Raw genomic sequence first — 22,799 nt, 5'->3', positions numbered from 1 at the left:
AGTAAAAATGGGCCTGAGCAGAAGGTATGCCCGGCATCCCATCTGCTCAGGATTTTCAATCTCACCTGCTTTAAACACACACACACACACACACACACACACACACACACACACACACACACACACACACACACACATAGAGCTGAATATTTCTAACTAGACTGTTTAAGGCAGTGGTTTTTAATTTTTATTTTGTGTCATGGGTCCCTTTGATACTCTTGTGAAGCCTGTGTATTCCCCTCCCCTTTCTCAGCATAATGCTTTTAAATGAACAGAATAAAATTCTTAGGATTACAAAGGAAACCAAATACACTGAAATGAACATGTAATTTTTTTTCTCATCCAAGTTCATGAATCCCCTGAAATCTATTCTGGGATTCCTTGGAGATCAATGGACCTCAGGTTAAAAAATCCTGCCCTAGGGCTGCATGGGAGAGGTCTGTGTGTAATACTACTCCTAACCAAAGAGAAACGTTCAAATACTTGGTATGTGATCCTATTACAGGACGGGGGTTGAGGGTGAGAAATGCTAGAGGTTCAGGACAGTAAGAGGAAGGTAGAGAGAGGGAGGAGAGGAAAGAATCAGGTAGGGAGAGGATCTTCACATTTTGCTCTCTCTGTCTCTCTCTTGTCTCTCCTCTTTGGGTCTCTGGTGTGGTGCAGTCAAGGTTCTCAAAAGAAGTCCAAAAGCACCAAACTGTGCTGGAGTGGAAGCTGGAGGATGAAGAATTGTGGCTGAAACATTAATATAATAATTAAATGCCAATATCTCCAGCTGCAAGGCGCCCTGTAAGTGTGGTGATGGATGGAGGCTTTTAGGAAGGGGACCTGGAAACCTGGAGCTGTATTTTCCTTAGGAAATTCTGAGGCACATTGGTTCCAGTTCCCATATCCTCAAGGAGAGAAGAGATGGGGCTTTCCTCTTAGCATGGGCATGGGTCATTTCCCATTAAGCTTTCTACCTCTAGACCGGACAACTATTCTTGACATGGAATTTGTCTCTTTCCAACATAAAGCAGACTGGTTTGCTTGCCAGGGCAACCCCCTTGGATCCAGTAAAACTCATCCAAGTTGGCATGAATTTTGGCAGGATGCCCTCATACCCAGGGCACTTCCACATTGGCTGGGGAGGGAGGCAGAAGATAGGGGAAGGGATGGTAATGAAGGATCCAATCACATCAGCTCCCACCTGGGGTAGAGGGATGACACCCAAAGTATTTCATTTCCTCAGAGTGCCCAGGTAGAAGTAGTGGCTTCAGAAGCAGATTTTATTTTATCTTGCCTTGCTCCACCAATCTCTGAGTCACCCCCCATTTTTTTTTAGGACTAAAATGGTGAATGAAAAGACTATTCTCTCTTTCCCAGAGATCTGTTCAATGAGGTTTCCACAGAGCACTCTTCCACAGCTGTAACCCTAAAGTAGATTGTCAACTGGATACTTCCCTGAGCTTGGGTGGGTGGGTGGAGGATGAGCTGGAGTATGATATCATTAGGAAGACCCTAGCCAAATTTGGGAGTGCATCTCCTTTTAGATGGCGTTGTGAATTAGCTACATCTCTGCACCCCTGCTGTTGCAATGGCGCAGACTGCGAAAGGGAAGATTCTCAGAGGAGCTGTGTTTTAATGTAGCAATTTGATTCAATTTTCCACTCTATAAAATTACCCATCACTGCTCGTTGCTTTCTAACAGACACCTTCACTCTTAATTTAACAATCCTATCGAATTCTGCCAGGGAAATTGGAAAAATTTATCACCTGTGAAATTTTATTTTCCTTCGGTTGTATCTGTTTTTGTAAAACTTCATTAACGACGATGACTTGCTGGGGAAATTATCATTTTTTTTTAAACTTGAGACACAAGAAATAGCTCGACCTCAACCAAGACTTCATTTACATAATAAAACACCACAACAAAGAGCGCTGGAAACTGGGGGATTGGCATAGGCTGGAGGTGGCCCAGAAAGAGATTGGAGATGCCAAGAGCTGGGTTGGGTGGTGTCTGAAGCCCCCACCCAACCAGGGAGGAGTTCTGGGGTCTTGGAAATCTTGACCCTTTGGCTGCTTATTTCAGGGGACTTGACTGGTGCTCAGGGTAGAGAAAGGTTATAGCTTCAGGAGGCAGGAATTCTCTCCTTGGGGAACTCTGAGACGCAACTTACTTACTAATGGCATTCTTCAACCAGCCAGCTGTTTCTTTTCCCTAAGTCCCTAAATTCACCTAGGACCTGTAAACTCCAGCTTACCTCTATCTTTTAAAGAAGATACAACGAGTTCTTGCCAATTTTCTGCAGGAGTGGAGATTTCCGGTTAGGTTTTTAAGAGTCAGTGATCTAACTAACCTAACAATTAAAAAGACTCACTCTCTATTTTCTGTAAAATACAGGACTTGGCCCTAATGTATATGCATCTTCAAAAGATGCCCTATTCTGTTGCTATGCAGTAGCATTCAGGGGAGCCTCAGTTTTAGAAGCCTACGTCAGCAAGCTATGGCAGGCCTTCTCTTCCCGGCCAAACTCAGGCAGGAGGGATGCTGGCAATAAATAGCTCTGGATTTGGAATAGAGGAAATAACTGGGTTCATATTCTGGCCTTCTTACTACTTACTTTCTGTGTGATCTTGGGCATATCACTTCCTTTCTCTGTACCTCACTTTTCTCTGTAAAACAAGGGGGTTGAACTTGAGGATGTCTAAAGATCTAAATCTCTGATTCTTAGAAGTTTGGCTATCAGCAATGAATATTTTGGCGATGACAATTCATGAAGACTGTCACACGAGGCTCAAAGCAGTAGTCTTATCTGTGTGGGTAGAAAGGTTATTAATGAGATTCCTAATCTTTTAATTTCAATTTCGGAATTCTCCCACATTGGACTCTATGCTACACGCTAGCTAGTGCTATCCACTCAAGAAGTGGTGCTGTCCACATTTTTGGAGATGTCAGTGGACATCTCTTTGTAAGAAATGTATAATGCTTGTAGGGAGAAGGTTATATTGAAGGTTATTATTATTATTTTTTTGGCCATAGATAGCTCTTTAGACTCATATAATAATGAATTAGGCCTTAACATAAAACTATGTTAATAAATGTTGTTACTTAAATTTCTCTTGCTCTGACTACTATAGAGGGGCCTTCTAGGGTCATCTACTCTAGCCGCCCATCTGAAGCATGGCTCCCCTACACACCTCCAACAAAGGATCCCACCTCACATAATGTAGATCAAGGCTATTTAACTTGAGGGTCCATTTTTTTTCCCCTCAAGGTGGCTCAGTGAATAGAACGCTGGACCAGGAAGATCTGAATTCAAATCTGGTCTCTGACACTTAACTAGCTGTGTGACCCTGGGCAAATCATTTAATCTCTATCTGCTTCAGTTTCCCCATTGGCAAAATGTGAATAGTAATAACTCTTGCCTTCCAGGGTTGTTATGGGGATAAAATGAGATACTATTTGCAAAGCACTTCACAAACCTTAAGGTGCTATGTAAATGCTAGCTACGGTTATTATTAATAATATTTTGGTAACTCTAGTTCAACATAATCATTTTCCTTTGTAATACTCTGAATTTTATTTGATGCATTTAAAAGCATTCTTCCAAGAAGGGGTCCATAAATTTCACCAGGATGCCATAGGGGTCAAGGACACAAGAAAAGTGAAGAAACCCTGGTCTAGAAGCTAGTCTCCAGCTCTGCCGTCTCTCTTGCATAAGCAAGGAATAAATCCTGGATCTGCCGCTGGATTGTTGTGAAGCCTTGGATGAGTCACCTCATTCTCTCCATGCCTCAGCTTTCTTCTATGTGCAATAATAATAATAAAGATGAGAATGATAGGGAGCTGTCTTCAAAACCAGGAAAACCTGGGGTCAAGTCCTGACTCTGGCACATCTTGGTTGAGTGACCCTGGATAAGTTCCTTACCCTTTCAGGACTCTAGGCAGCTCTCTAAGGCCATAATTTACATGGAAGGTACCCACCTCCAGTGGTAGAGGGACTGTCTTCTTCCAAGAGTTCCTTCTATCAGTGAATTCACTGGTCCAGCCCTTATCCCCATCCTTAAGAATTCTGAATTCTGAAATTCTGAAATACAATTTTGAGGTGAACGGACACTTCCTCTGAGATAATATATGTAACACCTAGGGCTTAGCACATTGCCTGGAACACAGGAAGCACTTAATAAAGGCTTGAAGATAGACTAATGTGCTTTACAGCTCCTTTCCTGACCTGGGTCTTGACTTTCGGGACTTCAAAACCATGCCTCTATATCTATTTTATCCTGGAAGTGCTTGAGGGCTTCTTATCTCCAATGACCTGCCAACCCTGTCACCTGCTCATCCTAGAATAGCCTTCTTTAAGGTCCACCCCCTTCTTCCTCCCAGGGGTGAGTTCCTCCTATAGCCTCCATTTTATGGAAGGGCCCAGGCAGGCCTTGCTTTATTCTCTTCTTGGACCTTTTCCTCATTCTTTGGACTTCCCCTGCACTATATATACTTATCTCCCTCCACACCCTTACTTTTCGACTCCCTGTAGAAGGTCAAGGATTGTGTCTCTTTTTACCTTATTATGCCTAGAGCTTAGTCAGCACAGTGCCTGGCACACAGTAGATCCTTAATAAATACTCCTTTCCTTTCCTTCTTCCTTTGCAAACCCAATAGCAGCTCATTGTAGGATAGGGACTGTGGTTTCATTGATAGAGGGGATACTTGGGTAAGAAAATTCCCTTTACCAATGCAGGCGGGCACTTTCTGGGCTCCTTCCAGTTTCAGAGAGTTGTCTAGAACAATGAAAGATTACATTACACCCAGAGTCACACAGCTGGAAAAGTACAGGAGGTCTTTCTGACCCTGAGCCCAGCTCTTTATTTACCATGTCATGGTTACCTTTATTATTCACTGTTGTCATTTATTATGACACAAAGAAGGAAGCTGAGAGTTGGAGAAAATGAGGTGGCTCACCCAAGGCTTCCCAGTCAGCTAGTAGTAGACCCAGAAAAGGACCTTAGGATCTCCAGACATTTTATTCTTTGCTCCCATAAGGCGACAGGAAGGATGGAGACTAGCATCTAAGCAGTGATGTGCTGGGGCAGCCAATTGTTAAATTTTCTACATGGGCATTTTTACTTCAGAAATTGGCAAACATTACAAATCAAGGCTCCATTTGTCATTTTGTTTTGATCGCTTCGACCTAAGAAACTGATGGATAAAAGGTTTAATAATGAAGATTAAACTTAAAAGTGTCTTCTGTGAACATTTTCCCCTCTGGAGAGTCAGTTATTAAACATGTATCAGCACACTCCTTTATCTAAATCACATAACATGGGAGCTCTTGTTGGGATGCTGTACCCATGCTACAGATGGCCTTGAAGTTCCGTTCCAACTCTGAGAGTCTATAAATTCATTTTGTTGTCAGATCAAGAGAGCTCTCCATGCTGGGACTCCAAGAAGATTCCCAGGGATTGGTCCCACATTTCTTCCCTTTAGAAGGTGAGAAGAGCTTATCAAAGCCTGTCCTTTAAACAGTTCTAGAGATATTTAAACTGGAAGTGAAGGTAGACATTACATGTTTTTACCTGGAAGGACTTCATATATATCTTCTTCCTTTTCTTCCTCATTCTCCTGGTTCTCTTCCACCTCGGTTTCTTTTTTCCCCAAATTCCCAGGAAAGATGACAGGTTTGCAGTGTGGACCGGTATTTGAGGACTCAAAGTCGTCAATATCATCATACGTCTCCTCTTCCTCTTCTTCATAAGGGATGGTTAAAGAGTTCAGATCTGCCAGGGCGAAGGACAGCAAAAGCGTTAATATGGAGAGAAGGAAAAGAGCCGAAAAAGAGGAGAAGTCCAGGGAATAAAACACGTCAAAAGAAAATGGAAATACTAGGTTAAGAGCTGTTATTTTTAATGTGGTCCCCATGGCAGGAAATCTAGAGAAAAGGCCAGATGAACACTGTGTAAGGTTTAAACCATCAACATAAATCCTGTCCTGCTATAAAACTTGATCAGGATGAAGCAACCTTGGGAAGTGAGGGTGGGTGCATGTGTGTGGGGGAGGGTATGCTCATGTGTGAGTGCATGAGGACGAGGCAGAAAAGTGTTGACAAGTCAGCATTGCTGGGTGAGGAGAAAATAGAGAAGAGGCCTCTCCAGGGGTTCTCTAAGGTATGAGAGGCTTATGGGGATCAATGGTGGCTTGGGCAATTGAATACAGCACATCTTGTTAGTGATCTTCATCCTCTGGACTTTGGTCTGGAGGGCTTCAGGACAGCTGGGGGAATTTATACAAGGGTCACAACAAGAAGTGGAATAAAAAAAAAAACAACAAAAATCTACCACCGAAACCTCAAAGGTATAAATAAAGTAGGCAAAGATAGCTGCTTGTCTGTCCTTCATTCTCGAAGAGGACCATGACATTAGGGAGGTGATGTCATGACATGCAAGTGAAGTGGATTTAAGTGAAATATCTAATGAATGGACATGATCAGAGGTGAAATTCTTCCCTCTTTCCCTCCCCTCCTCTCCCAGATGCCAAACTGATATTCCTAAAACACAGACCTGGTCAGTGTCACCCTTCTACTCAAAAATCCCCAGTGGTTCCCTCTAGGGTAAAATGCAGATTCCTCAGCGGTGAGGAATCTGCCATAATCCATCTCCTGGCCCAGGCCCCTCTGCCGAATCTCCAGAACTCTGGTTCTGGGGCCAGAAGATTTGGGTTCATATCCAGTGTCTGAAGTTTACTGCTGGTGTGATTTTTGTCAAATCTCCTCCTCTCTTCTCTGGGTCTTAATTAAATCAATCCGTAAAGTGGGCTGCACTGGACAGCCTCTGAGGGCTTGCCAACCCCTAAGTCCATGGCCTTATTTCATGTTTCTCCTCTTCACACCCTCTACAATCCAGCTGTTGTTGCTGGCAGATGACATCCTATCTTTTGCCTCTGCCTTAGTTCTTTCCTTTGACTAGAACGTATTCCCTTCTTAATTTTACCTCTGGGACCTAAAGCACAACTCATTTGCTGCCTCCTCCATGAAGCCTTCCTTGATCTCCCTCTCTGCCCCCACCCAGTAATAAGTACTTGCTTCATTCTTGTCATACTGCTAGACAGGGCACTGTATCCCCATAGTAGAAGGTAAACTCCTTGAAGGTAGAGAGCTCTTGATTTTTGTCTGGGTAGGCCCTGTGCCCAGAAGGGGTCCTTGCCCAGGGTGGAGGGTTTAATAAATGTGGGCAGAATTGATTTGAAATGAATTGCAGCCACAGCAATTTCCTTGTGCAGTTATAAAGTCCGTTGACCATAAAGTGGGTCACTGCACAGTGAAGCTGAGACTTAGCACCATCGGCCTGCATCGGGGCACCAGAGGGACACAGTCGTGTGATTCTTAATAAGCAGATGTCCTGTTCTTCTCTGACGTGGGACACTGAGTACCCTAGAAAGCCTTTTTTTTTTTTTTTTTTTTTGGTTTTCCCTTCAGTTGAGGGTACTTTACAGGTGAATGAAACCATCTCCACTCTAGGGAAGGAAAGGATACACAGTCTTTCCACTCGGATTTCACAGGGTACTAACTTTTAATATTGCTTTTAATAAAGGGTGTGCAATCATTTTCATCTAAAATTCTGGAGCCCCCTGATATGAGGAAGAGATCAAAGGCACATCTGTGCCTTTGTTCATATGTTGTTATTTTGTTTGTTTTTAAAAAATAAATGGAATGGATAATTCCTTCAATGTGGGATTCTGAAAGGACCACAGGGTAAAAGCTCAATAAAGTTGTACTGAGCTTTATGGAGGTTTACACACTTAGGAGTATATTACATGCATAAATCCAGGGCACCTAGATCCGCCGGTACGCTGTTGTCTCCATCAACGTTTGTGTTTGCCTCGTTCTACTTTATTCTATGGGATGTTCTCATGACGGCAAAGGCCCACCCGAGGACAAGGGCAATTCTTTGCAAAGAACGCAACTGTGCTCCTTTTCATCTATGAAAACAATTCTAAGCTGGATGAGGCTTGGAATTCCTGGTTCAGAGAGATCTCCCCACTGGTTAAACACAAAGTTGGACTTTGCTCCCTCTTCCTGAGGAGGCAGGGCCTTGGCTGCTCTGAAACATGAACAAACACTGTCTAGATCGGACAATTTCGGGATATGGATTCTGAGCTAGCTCAGTCTACCTGTCAGGTCAATGAATGCCAAGAAGCCTCCTTGCAGACCACACTGCCTCTGACCTGTCATGAGGCTACACTGCCCAGCAGAGGGTGCTCCAAGAGCAGAGATACCACGCCTCAGGCTGCACTCTCCACCCAAACTGAATGGTGATGGCAAACAAGCAGCTTGTTTTTAACCCTCCAGGGCCCTGAATAAACCCACCACCATACCCTGCTCTAGGCTGCCTCTCTCTGCTGAGGGCAGAATAGGAAGGAGTGGGGCCTGCACTGTAACAGGCTGAATTTAAATTAGGGACAGGGGAGAAATTCATGGTTATGAACCACAGGAGTGAGTCGTTGCCAGACTGTGGAATCTCCCTGGTACCCTGCAGCATAGGTGCAGACTTGGGGTGAGCTGGATGATTTCAGAGGTTTTTCTGCCCAGTTTCTCTACTGTGATTTGTTTACTGGGCCTCAATCAGACTGCTATGGTAAGGGAGCTTAATTACTTCGACCATGTAATGAGAAGATGGGACTCATTGCAAAAAGAGCCTGATATTGGCAAAGACTGAAGGCAAAAGGAGAAGGTGAAGGCAGGGGATGAGATGGATGGATAGTGTCATGGAAACAATGAGGATGCACTTGGACAGACTTTGAGAGGTAGTGGAAATTAGAAGTCCTGGTGTGTCACAAACGACTCAACAATAACAAGTAGTTTTCTCTTCTATAAAATGAAAGGACTGGACAAAATGATCTTGGAGTTTCCCTCCATCTCTACGCACTACAGGAGTGGGGAACCTGCAGCCTCAAGGTCACATGCAACCCTCTAGGTCCTCAGGTGCAGCCCCTTGACTGAGTCCAAGTTTTAGAGAACAAATCCTTTTCTTAAGGGGATTTGTTCTGTGAAGTTTGAATTCAGTCAAAGGGCTGCACTTGAGGACCTAGAGGGCCACATGTGGCCTTGAGGCTGCAGGTTCCCCACCCCTGAAGGATCTTTTCCAGGCAGGAGTATATGCTTTGCTTACTGATATTATCTCCCCTCTCTGGGCCACAGTTTTATCTTTTATAAAATTATGACACTGTATCAATCAATAAGCATTTATTAAGTACCTGTTAGATATTAGACACTGAGATAGCTGCTAAGGATATAAATATGAAGAATGTAACAGTTCCTACTTTTAAACTTACATTTTAATAAGGGAGAAGACAAATACATGTATAAGTATTAGCAGATTAAATACAAATAAATTCAAAGTGACTGTTGTCCTTGGTTCTTGAAGAGGACCAAAATGACATTACCATGCTGGGGTGAAGGTACAGGGTGCCTGACAGTGTCAGATCAGACCAATATGAGCTTGGGAGGCTCTACTACAGGTTGGGCACAAATAGTCCACATGAACCTTTGGAGTGGAGATGCATCTACATTTGAACGTCTCCCGTTTCTTTTGAGCTACTGCAACTCTGCTTCACTCACAGAGAATTGCACCTTCTTTAAGGTTGGCACGCCATGCTGGGAGGTCCTATGCCAGTGTTTCCCATGTCACCCAATTATTCAAATTTAAAGTTGCCAGTACAAATTAGTACAATGTAGCCTGGAATGGAGGCACGGGTAATTGGGACAGGTTACTGGACTTGATCAGCAGTTCTCAAGATTTTTGGTCTTGGAACTTCCTGACACTTTTTTTTTGGAAGGGGAAAGGCAAGGCAATTGGGATTAAGTGACTTGTCCAATGTCACACAGCTAGTAAGTGTCTCAAGTTTCTGAGGATGGATTTGAACTCAGGTTCTCCTGATTCCAGGGATGGTACTCTACTCACTGTGCTACTTAGCATTCCTTCCAGACACTTTTAAAAACTATTTAGGATTCTACTTCCTCTCCCTGTAGTTGTTTGTTTCAGTTGTGTCCAATTCTTCATGACCCCTTTTGGGATTTTCTTGGCAAAGATATTAGAGTGGTTTACCATTTTCTTCTCCAGCTCATTTTATAGATGAGGAAACTGAGGTTAAATGACTTACCCAGGGTCATACAGCTTTGGGCTATATTTAAACTCAGGTTTTTCTGACTCTAGGCTCAGCACTCTCTATCCACTGTATGGCCTAGCTGCCCCATTTGTTAATGTGGGTTATATATCTATTTATATTTGCCACACTAAAAAGTAAAACATCTTCATATTATTATAAAAATAGTTTTGACCTCATAAACCCCCTGAAAGAGTCTCAGGGACTCACTAGGATCCCCAGAGCACACTTTGAAAACCATTGGATTATATTCATTAAGGTCTCTTCCTTATATTAAGGTTCTCTTTATATAGCCTGTGACACAGTGGATAGAGCACCAGGCCTGGAGTCAAGAAGACTCATCCTCCTGAGTTCAAATCTGGTCTCAAACACTGATTAGCTATGTGACCCTGGACTTCACACTGTTTGATCCAGTTTCCTTATCTGTAAAATGAGCTAGAGAAGGAAATGGCAAACCACTCCAGTACATTATTCAAGAAAACTCCAAATGGGGTCACAACTGACAAATTACCAAACAAAGCTTGTAACCCCAGTCCCAAAGCCCACTGGTGTGGGTCTCCTCCTCATGCTAATAAGTAACATTTATACGACTTTAAGGTTTGCAAACACTTTACATATCACATTTGAACCTCACAACAACCCAGTAGGGGAGGTGCTATTATACCTGTTTGACAGCTGAGGAAACTAGGGCTGACAGAGATTAGGTGACTTGCCCAAGGTCACACAGCTAGTAGTATCTGAGGCTGGATATGAACCTAAGAGTTTTCCTGACTCCCAAACCAACCTTCTTTCTATTAAGTCTCCCAATTGCCTACTACTTGTTTCTTCCCTTCTGGACCTCTCTCCTCAGCTTTAAAAGGAAGGGGCTGGACTATATAGAAGATCTCTAATCACTGGAGACTGACAATCCTTTTATTAGAGGACAGCTAAGTGGCATAGTGGGTAGACTGAAGGACAGGAAAACCCTAGGTCAAATTTGACATCAGACACTTACTAGCTGTGTGACCCTGGGCAAGTCACTTAGCCTTGTTTGCCTCAGTTTCCTCATCTGTAAAATGGGGATAATGATAACACCAAATTTGGACAGTTGTTACGAGGATCAAATGAGAAAATATCTGGCAAACTCTTTGCAGACTGAAAGCAATATATATATGTCTATATAAATCTTACTATTATTACGATTGCTGTCATTTGCGATGATGGACAGGAAAAATTTTGGTATTTCACAGGCAGCTCTAGATCATCTGCATGCCAAGTAATTTCAACTGTTCCTATATTAATGATACTTACCCTTCAGCAAGAAACTTATTTGGTCCACCCAGTCTCTGGCTTCAGCTGGATTAATAGCTGTAAACTGGAGAAAGAATGAGTGAGTTAATTTATCACCTTCCAAATACTTCACTAAAATTGCCATGACCCCTGGTAGGGAGGCATAGGAAAAGGAAGTGGGCAGTCGAAAATCTGTCAGGGCTTTAAGCTTGCAGAGCTCAGCATTTCCTGACTGCCCTGGATTCAGATCAAATCCTGTACATCTTCTTTAACAATGAGGAAGATGCACTTATGCATACACAGAACAGAAGTGTGCCTGCTAGAGAGATTCAGCTTTGCACTGACTCAAATCAGTCTCATACCAGGTGTTTACACTAATTACTGAATAGACAACTACCAGGTACAACGAGGAGAGGTTATAAAGAGGGTGGCACAGAAAAGTGGACAGAGTACTAGGCTTGGGGTCAGGAAGACCTGGGTTCCAACATCTATGAGCTGTGTGACCACAGACAAATCACTCTGTGGTTGTTCAGCTGTTTTTAGCCACATCCAACTTTTCATGACACCTTTTTGGGTTTTCTCTCTCTCTCTCTCTCTCTCTCTCTCTCTCTTTCTCTGTCTGTTTGTCTGTCTGTCTGTCTATTTTTCTGGGTTTTCCTGGTAAAGACACTGGAGTGCTTTGTATTTCCTTCTCCAGCTCATTTTACAGATAAGAAAACTGAGGCAAACAGGGTTAAGTGACTTGCCCACACAGCTAGGAAGTATCTGAGGCCATATCTAAGTCTTCCTGACTCCAGGCCTGGCACTCTATTCACTGTGCCACGTAGCTGCCCCTGGAAACCTCTTTGAGTCTCAGTTTCTCGTCTTGAAAATGGGGACAATCATATCTATAATACCTACCTCCCATGTTGTGAGGCTTTTTTTGTGAGGCTTAAATGAGATAATGTATGTAGAGTGCTCTGCCAATTGTTAAGCACTGTATAAATGTTATGATTAATTACAGTAATAAAAAGAAATGCTCAAAAGACATTCAATCTAATAGCAGATACACATGTGGAGAGGCCCATGAAATCAAAACAAAACGGTACAATGGAAAGTACAGAACGATGTTAACAGAATAGACTCCAGGGATATTGGATGGATCCAGAATAGGGAAGTGGTCATGGTGGTTTGGGATTACCTTGGTTTTATTAGAGACTTAAAGAACTGGTAGAATAAGAAGGAGAAGAATGTCATGACACGTAGATAACATTCAGAAAGATCCATGTGGGGAAATGAGTAAACGGGCAGGGAAAGAATGAGGGGCAGATTAGACGCTTAGTTGGAGTAAGGACTTTTGCTGAGAAGGGTGGAGAGGTGACAGTGGGGGCAAAGTTGCTGGAAGAGCTTTTGAATACTTTGAGGAGTAGTTTAAATAGAATATAATTGACAATACAATGTCGAATGATCCTTGGAATACGCCTTCTTTCTTACTTCGTTCAGCTCGGTCTCATTTAAATCCATTTCTTGCAAAACTCAAGACATCACCCTGAGATGTCATTGGCCGTCTTTGAAGTGAACGATGACCAAGAAGAGATGGAGGACCATGGATGCAGAATACTACACACTCTGATAAGCACAGTCATCATATTAGTTTGTTTTGTTTAACTGTTTTTGTTTGTTTGTTTTTCAAATAAGAGAGGACCCTTTGGTGGCTTTTTGAGGAGTGGTTGTGATCCAAAAAAACCAAGTATATTGATCAAACTGCTTTTTTTAAGTGACAGACAATATTAAACCATTATAAATTTTTTATATGTGGAGTGACTAAGTGAAAAGGTTATCTAAGGGAAGTAATTCTAGCAACTATATATGGGACAGACTTCAGCAGGAAGTTCTGTTGGTGAAGAAAATACTTGGGAGGCTATTGCTGTAGCTTTGGGATGAGATGAAGAACGTTTGTACTACATTAATGAAAAAGAAGGCAAAGCTAAAAGTACTATCATGGGCAGATAGCCTGGAAAAGATGGCAGGCCCACAATATTCAACTCTAAAAATCCAACTCTTGTTAATTTTTTTATTTGAAACAGACAACTTAAAAATGTACCTCCCTGGACAACAGTTCTATGATCTGGCCTGTTTGGGACAAGATTCAGACTTGGACATGTAACATGAAAAGTCTGGTGCTGTTTATTTCTTTATTCCTAATAAACTCTGCTACTGTTTTATAACATGACAATTTAAAGTAAGAGACAAGAAAAACACTGGATTTAGAGTTGGAGGGTTCTGAGTTCAAATCCCCGTTCTCCTACTTATCATCTTGTGTGACTATGGGCAAGTCACTTTAACTTCTCAGGGTTTCAAGTCTCGTCAGTGGTATAAAAGTGGGGGATTTGAACTAGATGACCTCTATGGTCCCTTCTACCTCCAGGTCCTATGACCTTATTACTCCATTTTACAGGTAAAGAAATAAGCTCAGAGGAGGGAAAAGATAGAGTGAAAAAGTTAAGATTAAAGCATTTTCACAAAACTTTCAAAATGATTATAGAATCTGTAAGGCAGCTAGCTGACACAATGGACTTGAGAATCTGAAAGATCTGAGTTCAAATCCTGCCTCAGGCATTTACTAGGTATGTGACTGGGTAAATTACTTGAACTCTGTCTGCCTTAGTTTTCATTTATATAATGGGGACAATAATAGCACCTATCTTCCAGGGTTGTGATGATCACATGACACATGTAAAGTGCTTTGCAAACCTTAAAGTAGTACATAAATGGTCTAATATTGACAGTCCAGTGGAAAGAGTGGTGGATTTGAGGTTAGAGGACCCAAAATAATGTTTTATTTTTTCTCCTTATAATCTAAGTGACCTTGGACAAGTCATTTCACTCTTTCATGCTTCAATTTCCTCATCTATAACATAAGAAGGTTAGACTTGATGACCCTTTAAGCGGAGTCTACTTTGCACCTACAATCTTATAAAGATTGATCAAATATTGGAAAAGATTATTGGAAATGTGAATGTGATTGGAAAGTGAACAAAGGAAGATCTGCCAATTCTAGAATTCAATTCAATGCAATTCAATAAACATTCATTAAGTGCCTGCTCTACTTTTCTATTCCCTGTGTAGGTACTTGAGCTACAAAGACAAGAGAAGGAGGAAGAAAGGCGTGGTCTTTGAGAAGCGTATGTTCTTCAGTAGGGAAATAACATGTATGCAGATAAACAAAATGCAAAATAATTTCGGAGGTGGATAGGAAGTATCTGCTGTAGTTGGGGAAAAATCAGAAAGATTTCCAAGAGGAGGCTGCATTTGAGCTGAACTGAGAATTTTGTAAAGAAGACTTAAAGGCATACATACAATATAATTTATTTTTGTACCTATTTACCAACATATATTTACATATATACATATATATGTGTGTGTATGTATATGTGTGTATATATGTGTACAATTATATTTACATCTATCTATGTATCTCATATCTAATTTCAGAAAACCTCAGATTACTAGGGACCCTATGAAAATGTTCCAAGTTTCAGAGGAAATGAATGAACATAGATATTTGACTCTCTGTGAAATGCTAGTTAATTTACATATTTTATATATACTATAACTTATATGTTATATAATTTTATATAATCCATATAAATTATATAAGAGCTAAAAGTTTACAGACAGAGCATTAGTAGATATCTATTAATCAAAAGGATAACAATCATGAGTAGGACTGACTTTAGCATAGCATCCCTTTTCTTCACAATAAGCTAAAATGTCCTATGCTTGTACCCATAGAAGATAAAATCGCCAGCATGTAAAAAGGAATTTGTGTGTGTGTGTGTGTGTGTGTGTGTGTGTGTGTGAGAGAGAGAGAGAGAGAGAGAGAGAGAGAGAGAGAGAGAGAGAGAGAGAGAGAGAGAATGGGAGGGAGAGAGAGAGAAAAGGAGAGGGAGAGGAAGGAAGCAACTATGTGGAGGACAGAAAGAGAAGACAGGACAGAGTAACAGGAAAGGGGAGGCAAATCTATGCCTAAGTCAGAGATTATGCAGAAGGAATTAGCTTGCGTGCTGAAACAGACAAGAGAGCAGTCTGTGATGTGAGGATGGCAGGGAGAGGAGTGAGCATGTCGTAACGAAGCGGAGAAGATGAAAAGATAAGTTTGAAACCCTGTCCCACCGAGTATCTGGGATGTGGGTGGAACACAGAGACCCTAGGAAAGGGCATGGCATCATAGAGGTCAGTCCAGTAAGGAGAGGACAGATCCCAGGTGAGAAATAAGCATCAGGGATTGTCTCACTTTTGTGTATGAACCCACAGTGCCCAGCAAACAGGAGGCACTTGTTCGATGATGACTGGAAAGTGATGGACACTAGAACAGAAATCACGTCTTCCGAGGCTGCAGATAGTGAGGGAGAGGAGGCTCCAAGGGGTTCCTCATACCTCATAGCTTCGTCTGTCCAGCGAGGTCAGCTCAAAGCAGGACTCCCTCTTGGAATCTCGTCGCAGGTGGGGGGCCATCTGTACACTGTAGTCCTTGATGAAAAGGGTCCCTTTGGGCTGCTTACCTAGAAAAGAGTAAAGCCATGTCCTGAGAGATCTTACATTCCCTGGCATGAAAGTCAGCTATGCCATTCCGGAGGGGTCACAGGGGTCAGGGAAAGGTTATGAGAAAAGGGCAGTAAGAGGTTATTGTAAGAGCAAAGCAAAGATGGCTTGCTGCCTGGCTGGGGGAATGCAACAGGAAAGGTCATTGTGCCAGAAGAGTACAACAGAGAGGGAGAATTTATTAGAATGTTAAGAGATCTATAATAGCAGAGAAAGGAGGGATGATTACTGCTGGGAGTGTAGGGCTGGTCATGCGGGGCTTTTGAAGGCCACTGCAGTGCTGAATCATTGTTATGAGGGGCAGCAGAGCTCATACCAAGAGCAGGGACAGCAGCAGAGGGTGCCTAACACCACTGGGTCCTTACCCTATGAAGCCATCGCCTCAAGTAAGGGATGGGGGGGAGGGGTTGATGGCAGAGGAAAAATGATGAAAAAATGACCATTCTTTTTAACCCATCTTATAGAGGTCTAACTGGTGAGGAATTCTCTTAGAGAAAAATCATACCATGTTATTTGTACACATAAACTGCCATTCTGGTAGGCATATCCTAAAAGACTCCTGGACACTAGGGGCTTGAGTCACCTCCCCTACCTCTGGAATCTTGCCAGAGGTTAAGGTCCTTTCCAAGGTCTCTGGGCAAATTCTAGACTATCCTGAGCAGAAATCAGATGGGGAGGGGGAGGGATGAATTAGAATAGTTAGATCCTTTCTAATCCAGATAATCTCTACCTTTCTCTCCCCTCTATTCCTAGCCACTCCACACTTCATATTGATGGTGGGGGGACCTTTGGGAAGGATATAGAGGAAGAAAAGAATGTTCTGAAACGCTGAAGAGAAAGGGAACCTCAAGCTTCCTTCTTTGACAGCCAGAGGTCATGGTGTAACACAGAATCCCTGAGGCTATCTGGTGTGAGAACAAGAACCTGGAGAATAAGGTCCTCAAACACATCTCCAACAAGTGATGATTCAGATTCTGCTTAAAACCTCCAGTGAGGGGACCACCCCTGCCATGACTTTTTACACAAGCCCATTCTGCTTTTCTTTTGGATTGTTCTAATGGTTAGAAGCTTTTCCTTACATGGAGCCAAAATAGATACTGAAACTTCTACTCACTGCTCTGAGCTCTGCCCTCTGGGACTAAGTACAATGAGTCAAATTCTTCTAATATGAGGAACAGAAAAAATTTTAAAGATATAGAGAAAGATGCTTTTTAGGGAGTCTGTGTATGATCATGTTGTTTCCTGCTTGTAAATTCCTAAAAAGGCAGGGACGGTAGGATCTAATTTCTTTTGTCAAGGGAAATACAGAACCAGACCCTTTAAATAAATACAGCTAAGTGGCACAGTGGATAGAACGCCTGGCCAGTCGGGAAAACCTGAGTTCAGATCCTGCCTCAGATACTAGTTGTATGACCCTGGGCAAGTCACTTAACCTGTCTATCTCAATTTCTTCAACTGAAAAATGGGGATAGTAACAGCTTACACTTCCCAGGGTTGTTGTGAGGATCAAATGAGATCATATTTGTGAAGTGCTTAGTGCGGTGACTTGGCACACAGTAGGAGCTTATTAAATGTTTGTTTCCTTACTTCCTTGACGTTTTTGATAAAGACAACATAGATGATAGAAGTGGGAGAAATAGTAGAAACAGTTCTTGGCTTCCCTGCATCCATAGCTATCCTCACCTGGTTGAGCTCAAAGAAATACACAGCCATTCTGTACTTACAGAATGTCCTGGGTGTAATAAGAAGTAACTGGCGAGAAGGGAGTCATGGAGCAGTGGTTTTTGACACCAGAATCTTTTTTGTTAAAGTATCCCTCCTTGTTCTAACTGGCCACTAAAATGTTTTGTTGTTTCTTTGGTCACCAGATTTTATTTCACCCTGATGGCAAAATGGTCAATAAAAGCATGGATTTCTTTCTCTCTCTTTTAAAGCCACGAGGATAAAGGATTTCTGAATGAATGGAAGACATATGTGGTCATATATCTAGAGAAGCCTGGGCTGGTTCGAGACATAAGCCACCTATTTTTATACAAGGGCAATAGCAAAATACTTCCACGTTGACACATATATTACATGGGTTGTTTGAAGATTTGAACCAAACAAAACAGGCTGGCTCACCTGCTCAGGAATGTGAGAAGGAATTGTAGTTGGGGGGCTTGTGGAGAGAGGATGATGGCACAGGGGAAGAGACAGCACATGGAAAGGAGATGAAGTATAAACATGAACTGGACCTTGGGCAAATTAATTAATTAGTTAATTAATCTCTCTGGGCCTCCACTTTCTCATTTTAAAAGGAAGGAGGGGAGAGAATTTAGAACTCAAAATTTTAAAAAATGTTTAAAAATAAATGACAGATTTTAAAATAAAAAAGCTCATAGGATGATAGATTTCTAGTTGAAAGGGAACTTAGAGGTCATTGAGTCCCTTATAGATAAGGAAACTGAGTCCCAAAGAGGGGAAGTTTTTCTTGCCCAAAGTCACACTGAGGCTAAGTGGCAGAGATGGGATAGGAATCTTAGTTTTTTGACTCCAAATCCCAATTTATTCAAGTACTTCTTTTCAGTCTGTACCTCTGAAGGATATAGAACCCCGGCTTCAGTTGGTGGGGCACTGATAATTAATGACAGAGAAAGGAAATAAATAAACAGATAAATAAAGTGAAGGGGATTGGATCGGATGACCTTAGGTCCCTCCTAGCTATGATCATAGCTAAATCTAGGATTCTATGATGGGATGGGTACGTGCAATTCAGATTTAGGAATGCTACAGTTACTGGTTTCATTCCTCCCCCCTAGTCAGGAATGAGCGTGCTGACTTCACAGCATGACAGGATTCAGGGCTGGAAAGTATACCGCCCAGGGCTGGAAAGTCAACCTTTTTACTGTACTTGCAGTTGCCACATTAATGGCATTCATTATAGCCTGATGGCGGGTACAACTGGTAACTCATGGTAGTCTCCATTCTAAAAAATAGTGCGATGGAAAGAGGTCTGGATTTGGATCTAGAGACCTACATTTGACTCCTGGCCCTGCTTCCTGTGAAACTTAGACGAAGTCACTTGAACTCCCTGGGCCTCAGTTTTCCCATCTCTACAATGAGGGAGGATGCACTAGATGGGCTCTAAGGTCTCATCCAGTCCCAAATCTATAATCCTATGAGGTCTGCAGAGTTTGACTAGCTTTTTTTTTCATACAGGTGCTAAGAAGCAGAGGTGAGGTTTGAACTCTGGTCACCTTAATCCCTGGTCCAGTGTTCTTCTCACTGTTAAATTATTCAGGGATGCTAATTATGAAAATGTTCAGTGAGTGAGGCAACTTTTACTAAGTAAGCAGGCAAACCCTAAGGATGCTGGACCTCTAGGAAGTCTGAAGGCCTTGAGTTTCTATCACTCTTTTCCTTACCTTTGGAAGCTTGCTGGAGGTTAATGTCATTCTAGATAAGTACTAGAGTAGATGCCTGGTTATTCTCTGAGCAGGATTTGGTTCTTCCTAGATGGTACGATAGAGCCCCGGGCCTAGAGTCAGGAAGACTCGAGTTCAAATCTGGCCTCGGACACCTACTAGTTGTGTGACTCTGGGCAAGTCATTTAACTTTATTTGCCTCAGTTTCCTCAACAGAAAAAGGGGGATAATAGCATCTCCCTCACAGTGTTATAATGATTAAATGAAATGAGATCATATTTGTAAAGTACTGGGCTAAATGCTTTACATGTAGGAAGTACTATATATACTTAATCATGTCCCTTCTAGAATTTGAGGCAGTGTCAGGGGCAATACTAGAATGGGACTGGCCTGTATATCTGGGCTTTGGAATGAAAAGCAGAGTAGAAAGAAGAAGAGGTAAAAGGAGGGGAAGGGGGAAGATGTAGTGGAAGGAAGAGAAAGAAAGCTGGCCGCACCCATTTGAAAGGATAGAATTAAATTCAAACACGACAAGTATTTATTAGGCATCTATTATGTGCGAGGTTCTCGGGGAAATATAAAAACAAGGAAGACACAATCGTTGCCCTCATGGGGGTTCTAACCTCGTAGGGAGGATAAGGCATGTACACAAATAACCATGACACAAAACTCAAACCTCTCCAAACCCAGGATAACTGAATAAAAGATGTTATAAACAAAAGACTTCCAAAGAAGGGTCATTTCTACTGGCTCTGAGGAAGATTTCCTAGCAAAGGGGTTACTGAGTTGGGCCTTGAAGATGGGTATGATTTATACAAATGGAGGTGGGCAGCAGAGAGAAAGGAAGGGGCAGGCATTCCAAGTGTAGGGACTGGCTTAACCAAAGACATGGAGGCAGGGAAACTTAGGCTATGCTTAAGGTATGGGGAGTAAAGGGCAGCCAGCTGGTACTATGAATCAGTACCAGGGACTCAGGAAGACTCATCTTCCTGAATTCAAACCTGGCCTCAGACACTTGCGAGCTATGTGACCCTGAGCAAGTCACTTAACTTTGTTTGCCTCAGTTCCCTCATCTGTAAAATGAGTCGGAGAAGAGAATGACACAACCACTCCAGTATCTTTGCCGAGAAAATCCCAAAATGACTCAGTAACAAAATGGTGAGTAAAATAACGGGGGTAGGGTGAAGGGGCCTTATAAACATGTATACAGTGTATTGCTTGGTGGACTTCCGGGTATGTATAAGTCTTCTATGACCGTTTCATGTCTGCCAACAGCGGTGAAGAAAAGGTCTTTTGGTTGGCCACTGAATCAGAACTAAGCATGCAGATGAAAAACTCCCAGACCGATAATGTCCTTTTTAGTTGTAGATTCTATGATTGTTCCCAAAGTTTTGGTGCAGTTTTTAAGCTACTAAAACTATTTTGAAAGTTTTTATTATCATTATTATATAAGTGGTTCATTCTTTCTAAGAATGCTTTTCCTTGTCTGCTCTCTCCTTTTCCTGAGCTTTGGGTGTTTATTTCTGGGGATGGGGATGAGTGAGGGGGAGTGGCATGTTGTTTAAATCCCTTTTGGCCTCTAATTCTCTTTTGTGAAGTATGAACTCCGGGATGTCTGTGGTCTGAGGACGAGTCTAGCTTAGTTCAGAAAAGCTCATTGCTAGAAGGCTGGCTACCAGGTAATGAATGTTTTCTATCACAAGTCACAATGACCGGTTCCTAAGGCTTATCAGGAAAAGATCAGAATGGTCTTCCAAGAAGCAAACAGGGCTCCCAAGGCAGTATGGAGTAGTGGAAATTTCCCAGAAACTTAGATTCAAGAGACTAGGTTTCTATCTCTGGATACTGTGTGACCAGAAATATTGCAAGTCTCTGAGTCTCATTTTCCTCCTGTAAAATGGAGATAATAATACTTGCTCTACCTGCCTTTATAGGGCAGCTGGGAGGAAAGTACTTTGAAAGCCATAATGATGATGATGATGATAGCTAGCATTATATAGCACCTTAAAATCTGTAAAGTGCTTAAAAAGATTGCCTCATTTTATCCTTACAATAATCCTGGGAGGTAGATGGCTATTATCATACCCATTTACAGTTGAGGAAATGGAGGCAGACAGAAGTTAAGTGACTTGCCTAGGGTCATATGGCTAGTAAACATCTGCGACCAGACTTGAACTCAAGTCTTCCTGACTCCAGATCTATCCACTGTGCCACCCAGAATAATGAACACAAACCTCATTAAAAGAACATCATTTCTAAATGAGACACTGGAGTTTTCTGCAAAATACCCAGTCTCTCCTCCCATCTGCTTCACTGTTTACAAAGCATCAAGGTATCCCTTACCTAAGCACCTACCCCAAATAGATGTTAGTTAAAGACTGCTGTCTTGAGGCCTATGGGCCCCCAGCGTTGGAGGATTTACCGAGGTTTTGGATCCAGGCGTGAGCAGCTGCTGTGCAAAGGGGGAACACTTACTTTTCTCATTAGAGTAGTAGTAGAAGATTCCCTTACTGACAACACACCACCGCTTCTGCCACTCGGAGCCGAAGAAACCATGATCTAAACGAAGGAGCAGGAGCAGACATAAATTCAGATAACGACAACCACTTGAAGAATCCGTAAAATGTACCAACACACTGTCCGGCATGTTCCTGTTTTATTTCCCAGGTTAATGGACTGTGAAACCCTCCCCTTTACTCCCACAGGTTATCCCATATTGAGTCACAGAGCTGAGGAACCAGGTCTCAGTAGGGTACAGAATCAAGGCTTTCTTCTATCTATCATCCCTGCACCTGGCTTCATTTTAACATTTCTGATTCACCCCTCTGTTTTCAGGCCCTTTTTTCACTTGTGTTTTTTTTTTTTTTTTGCAAACAAAAATAATGCCCTAGGCTAAGGGCATGGAGAAAGTCTGCCTCTGTGCTAAGCTAATTTACCCATTCAAGTTCATGAGCTGGAGCTCATTAGCACTGTGCTTGAACCAACTGAGTTAAATGGTCCAGACTTGGGCTTGCCTAGAATTTAAATTTGGGCCTTCTTACACCTGACACAAAAAGTATCCCCTTGGGGATATGGTCCATTACACTTTTTTCAGGGTATTTAGAGATGGTCCTTGTATATAGACTGGTAGGTCTGAAGCTAGAAAGGATCTTGGAGATTATGTAGTTTAACCTCTTTTACTTTACAGATGAGGAAACTGAGGCCCAGAGCAGCTAAGCGACTTACCAAAAGTCACATAGCTAGCAAGTGGCAGGGCCAGGAGCTGAAGCCATTACAGCTTCAGTGCAATGCAGAATGACGGTTCCAAATGTGTGCTCTTTCCCCCACACCACACCGTTTTCAGATATCTTGGGCTGAATCCCCTCAGTGTCTATACTAGGCCCAGACTCCCTTCTTGTTCT

The 22,799-nt window shown here is 42.3% G+C and overlaps 1 protein-coding gene across 2 annotated transcripts in view; it reads right to left on the bottom strand.

The window, feature by feature from the left end:
- SKAP1 (src kinase associated phosphoprotein 1) overlaps nucleotides 1–22,799 on the bottom strand; it is a 382,247-nt gene that overhangs the window by 66,968 nt on the left and 292,480 nt on the right. For both annotated transcript variants that reach the window (XM_072646171.1, XM_072646172.1), the window contains exons 6-9: nucleotides 21,874–21,957; nucleotides 15,830–15,954; nucleotides 11,432–11,495; nucleotides 5,560–5,760 (exon numbers count right to left, since the gene is read on the bottom strand). In XM_072646171.1, the coding sequence (XP_072502272.1) occupies nucleotides 5,560–5,760; nucleotides 11,432–11,495; nucleotides 15,830–15,954; nucleotides 21,874–21,957 (474 nt within the window). The remainder of the gene's footprint in view (nucleotides 1–5,559; nucleotides 5,761–11,431; nucleotides 11,496–15,829; nucleotides 15,955–21,873; nucleotides 21,958–22,799) is intronic.

The sequence above is a fragment of the Notamacropus eugenii genome, chromosome 2, assembly GCF_028372415.1.
Source record: "Notamacropus eugenii isolate mMacEug1 chromosome 2, mMacEug1.pri_v2, whole genome shotgun sequence".
Classification (NCBI taxonomy): domain Eukaryota; kingdom Metazoa; phylum Chordata; class Mammalia; order Diprotodontia; family Macropodidae; genus Notamacropus; species Notamacropus eugenii.
Note: the sequence above shows the minus strand (reverse complement) of the source record. Positions and strands in the feature narration are given on the sequence as shown.